The sequence below is a fragment of the Propithecus coquereli genome, unplaced genomic scaffold (assembly GCF_000956105.1).
Source record: "Propithecus coquereli isolate 6110/MARCELLA unplaced genomic scaffold, Pcoq_1.0 Scaffold58, whole genome shotgun sequence".
NCBI lineage: Eukaryota > Metazoa > Chordata > Mammalia > Primates > Indriidae > Propithecus > Propithecus coquereli.
The window spans coordinates 2202387-2208380 of NW_012151729.1; the positions used below are offsets into that span (position 1 = coordinate 2202387).

The following is a 5994-nucleotide window of genomic DNA, read 5'->3' on the forward strand; positions in this document are numbered from 1 at the left end:
TTATTCTTTCTTCTGAGGTATAATATATGGTATATTGATTTTCTAGGGCTGCCATAAAAACTTCTACAAACTAGGTGGCTTAAACAACATAAATTTATTGTCTCATAGTTCTGGGGGCTAGAAGTTCAAAATCAAGGTGTCTGTAGGGTTGGGTCTTTCTGAGGGCTGTGAGGGAGGGATCTGTTGCAGGCCTCTCTCCTTGGCTTTTTGATAGCCATTTTCTTCTTAAGTCTCTTCACATCATCTTCCCTCTATGAGTGTCTGTGTTTCTGTTCAAATTTCCCCTTTTGATAAGGATACCAATCATATTGGATTAGGGTCTACCCTAACAACCTCACATAACTAGTATATCTTCAATGACCCTATTTCCAAGTTGTATCACATTCTGAGGTATAGGAGGTTAGGATTTATATAAATTTTCAGGACATACAATTCAACTCATAACACGTGGCTTCAGCATTATTCCTTTCCTGTTGACTATCTGACTGTTTCAAGATTATTCATCAATAATTCATATTCCTTCCAGTTATTTGGGTGCTGCCATTATAATTTATAAAATTACCATATGTATCAGGTAGGCATTTTATGGTTTACCTCTTCTTATCTGTTTGGCTCTTCTTGCCAAAGACAGGATTTTACATTGTTTTTCCCAAAAACTATGATACAAAACTAGATGTGGATATAGTTTTGCATATCATAGCAGAAATGATGAGAATGATCACTTCAGATTGAACAGGAATGTACTGTTACAGGGGTTAGTATCATTCAAGGATGTGGCTGTGGATTTCACCCAGGACGAGTGGCAGCAACTGGACCCTGCTCAGAGGACCCTGTACAGGGATGTGATGCTGGAAAACTACAGCCACCTGGTCTCAATGGGTAAGAATCATTTCCCACATTACTCAGAGTTGTCCAATCAAGTGCCTTTCCTTATCAGTTGCTGTGATCAGGTGGTTCCTGACATATGTAATGACTTTTATGACTTTTGTACCCTCCTAAGTGGAGGTCATTACTTTGCCAAGGGCTAAATGAACAACTTCATTGTAGACCACCTGAAACTGCACCTGCCTTTATTCCTTCAGTGCAGTCAATCCCAATTTCTCTATGATTCCCTTGAATAGGGTATCCAGTTTCCAAACCGGATGTCATCTCCAAGTTGGAACAAGGAGAAGATCCATGGATCATAAAGAGAGACATATCAAATTGGATCTATCCAGATGAAAATCAGGCAGATGGGAGACAAGGGAAGTGAAATAATCAGTTTGTGTGTTTTGTTTTTTTAGTTGATTGGTGCCTGAGGCTCATGTTTTTATCCTTATTGAAATCTATTATTATCTGCTCCTGTGCTGAGAATTTAGTAGATATTCAACAAATAATTGTTGCAGACATTTGGTAGGCATTCAACAAATAATTGAAAATAATTGTGAGCTTTTTCAGAGGAGTGCTGTTTCTTGTTGATCCTCTTTCTCTTTCTCTCTCTCTCTCTCTCTCATATATATGTATATTTTTAGTGATTTTTTTTTTTTTATGAAAGGGTTTTAAAGACAGTAGAAGGCAAAGTCCTTCCAAGAACATAGGTTTTATTTTAGGAGGTAAGATGCCCAGATACATGTATATAATTAAATGTCAAATACAGTTACTGTTTCAAAAGTTCACAGAAAATTACAGTCTAAAGAAATGTGGCAGAAACTGAGAAGGCATTTTTCAGAGCATGCAGCTATAGCTGCTCTGAATGACATAAGCACTGGTGAGGTTGAACAAAGAGGGTGAAGTCAAGCAAACAGTATGAAAGAGAGAGAATGTATAAACAAAACCTTACAGTCAGGAAGATATGGCTTTTCTGGCAGAATTTTGCTGGTTTTACTTACACATATAAAAGGTAGTTTATTGGGAATAATGGAATTTAAGCATGTATTCTTGGTGTGATTCTGATACTGAATCCATAGCAGGATTTTGGATTTTTATGTTATTTATGTTAGTTGTTAATTAGGAAAATAGAGTGAGAAGAGTTAAAGTATTCTGAGTACAGAACAGACCTTGTTTCTGTGGAGTGGGGGCAGGATAATAGTTAAGTATATATAGCAAATGTTTTATAAGATAAATGAATTCATAAGGTGAAAAGAGTTTCTATTCAGAAAGTAGGAGAAATGGAAGATTCTAGGAGTAATTCAAGATTAGAATGATAAGAACTCAGACACTTTTCTATCTCCTTCAGGTTTAATCCTTACATGACCATTTCTGTTTCACATCCTTGTCTACCTATTCACCTAATAACACTGTCTGTTGTACTGTCTTCTAAGATGGCCTGTTTCTATCCCTGTTTTCTGAGTTTATCAACTATGTTGGATCATCCATTTGTTCCACTTCTCTTCCCTCTGTTAATTGACTCTTGTGATGACTCTTTGATTTTTATCTCTTCTTCTTTTAGGTAGGAGGAGTAATCTTCACAACTCCCAGTCATATATTTTGGGTGCTGTTTCCTTCCATAATAAGATACTGAAAGGAGTCACAAAGGACAGTTCATTTTACTCGATTTTGAAAGTCTGTCAAGGTGATGGCCAGCTTCAGAAATATAAGGAAAATCAAGACAAACTTTTCAGGCAAGTCACATTTGTCAGCAGCAAAACAGTAACTGAGGCATCAGGCCATAAGTATAACGCATTGGGAAAAACAGAGCCAGATACATCAAGACAAAGGCTCCATAAATATGATGCTTTTAAAAGGAACTTAAAACCGAATATTGACCTGCCTAGTTATAATAAGAGCAATTCAAGAAAAAACCTTGATCAGAGTTTTGGATGTGAAAAATCATCTAGCCACAGTGAATCCAATTCTGATCTTCAAAAGATTCACAATGGATTAATACCCTGTGATGATTATCAGTGTGGAAACATTTTTAGCAATAAACAATCCCTTATTCAATATCAGAATGTTGAAACTAGGGAGAAAACCTGTGTGTGTATTACATGTGGAAAAGCCTTTGCTAAGAAATCACAGCTCATTGTACATCAAAGAATTCATACTGGAAAGAAACCATATGATTGTGGTGCGTGTGGAAAAGCCTTCAGTGAGAAGTTTCATCTCGTTGTACATCAGAGAACTCATACCGGGGAGAAACCTTATGATTGTTCCGAATGTGGAAAAGCCTTCTCTCAGAAATCATCCCTCATTATACATCAGAGAGTTCACACTGGGGAAAAACCATATGAATGTAGCGAATGTGGGAAAGCCTTCTCTCAGAAATCACCCCTCATTATACATCAGAGAATACATACTGGGGAAAAACCCTATGAATGTAGAGAGTGTGGGAAGGCCTTCTCTCAGAAGTCACAACTTATTATACATCATAGAGCTCATACTGGAGAGAAGCCATATGAGTGTACTGAATGTGGGAAAGCCTTCTGTGAGAAGTCCCACCTCATTATACATAAAAGAATTCACACTGGTGAGAAACCCTACAAATGTGCTCAGTGTGAAGAAGCCTTCAGCAGGAAGACAGAACTCATTACACATCAGTTAATTCATACTGGGGAAAAGCCCTATGAATGTACTGAATGTGGGAAGACGTTCTCCCGGAAGTCACAGCTCATCATACATCAGAGAACACACACTGGAGAGAAACCCTATAAATGCAATGAATGTGGAAAAGCCTTCTGTCAGAAATCACATCTCATTGGACATCAGAGAATTCACACAGGAGAAAAACCTTATATATGTACTGAATGTGGGAAAGCCTTCTCTCAGAAGTCCCACCTCCCAGGACATCAGCGAATTCATACAGGAGAGAAACCTTATATATGTCTTGAATGTGGAAAGGCCTTTTCCCAGAAGTCAGACCTTGTTTTACATCAGAGAATTCATACTGGGGAAAGACCCTATCAATGTGCTGTATGTGGGAAAGCCTTCATCCAGAAGTCACAACTCACTGTACACCAGAGAATTCATGCAGTGGTAAAAGTGTAATGAACTGGCCACAGAAAATCCTTCAGTATTAGCTCAAGCCTTAATAATTACTAGAAACCTAATTAATTTGATAAACTTGGGGACAACTGCTCTATAGATCAAATTTAGCAAGGGATTTTATGTTTTTGGTGTGGTACTGCCTAACTTTTTCAGAAAAGATGATGGAAAATAATTATATAAGTGAAAGACATTTTAACATGGCATGTAAAGCTTTTAAAGTTATGAATTGAATGATCAGTAGAACAAGTTATGTATACAGAATATTGTCATGTTACATATTCCTTATTATACCACATAACGATAATCAGATGTGAAGTTACTGATATTAGCTGGGCATAATTATGGACATAAAGTAATGTTCTATAAAAGACATGCAAGAAAGCTGGAGTAAAAAACATAATAAAACATCAATTCCTAGAAATTGTAATTTAAGAAGAGGCTTGAGCATGACTCCTAAAGCTACATGTAAAATTCTTGTACAAAGATGGAAAGAGGGATTGATCAGATTCAATAAATTTGATGTATATACATTTTCCCATCTCAAGCATATAAGTTGACCTCCATCTCTGAAAGAACCCCAGAACTTGACATTCATATGTTTTGACCAGGTCTGCCTTTATTTTCCCCGACTGGGAACTTGTGGTAGAAAGACTTTGGTAGTGAAGACAGATAGTCTAGAGTTTTAATCCTGGTTCAACAATTCACAGATTATGTGATGTCAGGCAAGCCTACTTAAATCATCTGAATATTTTTTCTTATCAGAAATAAAAGTACAATGTAAAGCACGTGTTCTATGTTAAGATAACATTAATTCTTTTTTATCTTTCCTCTATCCTCTCATAAATGGACGCTAAGACTAATGTGTAAAAGCCACATCTGAACTTGCTTTGCCCTCTGGACACTCTGCTTTTGATTACTCACTTCTCTGGCCCATTTTACTATCTCTGACCCAGGTGGTCTTATTTTTGCTATGTTAAAATGACTTTTTTTAGTACTTTCAATTTGTTTACATACACTTATACAAACTGTGGTGATTGCACATAAAGACCCTGCCTAATGTCTCTTCACTCCTTTCTGACCCCTGTCCTGCAGCCCCAACTGTTTTCTCTGGGAACTGAGGACAGTTTCAGAGGAAAACTCTTGGGGGTGAGAAGTCATACCTGCATAGACTTGAGAACTTGAGGTCTCTAATATGTCTCCTCCCCTATTTTCTGTGGCTCCACTTACTCTTCCGTGATCAACTTTAGATGAACACTCCTGGAGGTGCCCTGCAGGAGAGCGTACTTGGCAAGGATAAGGGCATCTGTGGGGTGAACACAGTATCTGCTTGATTCCTTTATATTTCCTAACTACCTGATCCCCTTCCTGCATGGCTGAACTGTATGTTGTGAAAAGGCAGGGCTCCTCTGGGTGAGAGCCTCTGTAGGGGAGAGGGCCCACCTGTCAAGGATATAGAAACTCAATATTAAATACGTCAACCCCTCCTAAAGTGATTTCTATATTGTTGGGAGTGGAAAAAGAAATTGAAACCCAGGGGAACAAGCCTGTTCATAAATACAGGGTTATGCACAAAAATACCATGTGCCAGCTGGCTAACACCTAGCTACAAAACTCTAGTGGATTTTTAGCACTATTTATGTGGAATTAAAGCTACAGTTGTTATAGATCAGCCCTCTATTAGTAAATGGCAGATATTCAGTTTTCCTCAGTAGTTATATTGAGCTTACTCTGATGTCTTTTTTTATATAATTCTATATCAGGCTTATTCTGATGCTCTGTTCTCCATAATTCTTTATCAGAACATCATATAGTTGCCCCTAATGGTGTATCTAACACATATAATTAGTCATATCCTTCAACATTCCTCAAGAATGTTAGATCAGTTTTCTAAATATGCAACACACTTCATATCAATACCTCAATAAACTTTTTTTAAACTTACAATTTGGTTCTAAAATTATATATGGAAATGCTCCAGGGCAAGAATAGCTAAGACCCTTTTGAAGAACAAGTTTAGAAAATTTGCCAGAG

General features: G+C 37.3%; 1 protein-coding gene across 1 annotated transcript in view; it reads left to right on the forward strand.

The window, feature by feature from the left end:
* Positions 1–5008, forward strand: part of ZNF300 (zinc finger protein 300) — an 11147-nt gene extending 6139 nt beyond the window's left edge. Inside the window, exons 4-6 of the mRNA XM_012658321.1 lie at positions 753–879; positions 1122–1248; positions 2436–5008. Of these exons, the coding sequence (XP_012513775.1) occupies positions 753–879; positions 1122–1248; positions 2436–3963 (1782 nt within the window). The 3' untranslated portion in view covers positions 3964–5008. The remainder of the gene's footprint in view (positions 1–752; positions 880–1121; positions 1249–2435) is intronic.
* Positions 5009–5994: the final 986 nt, after the last annotated feature.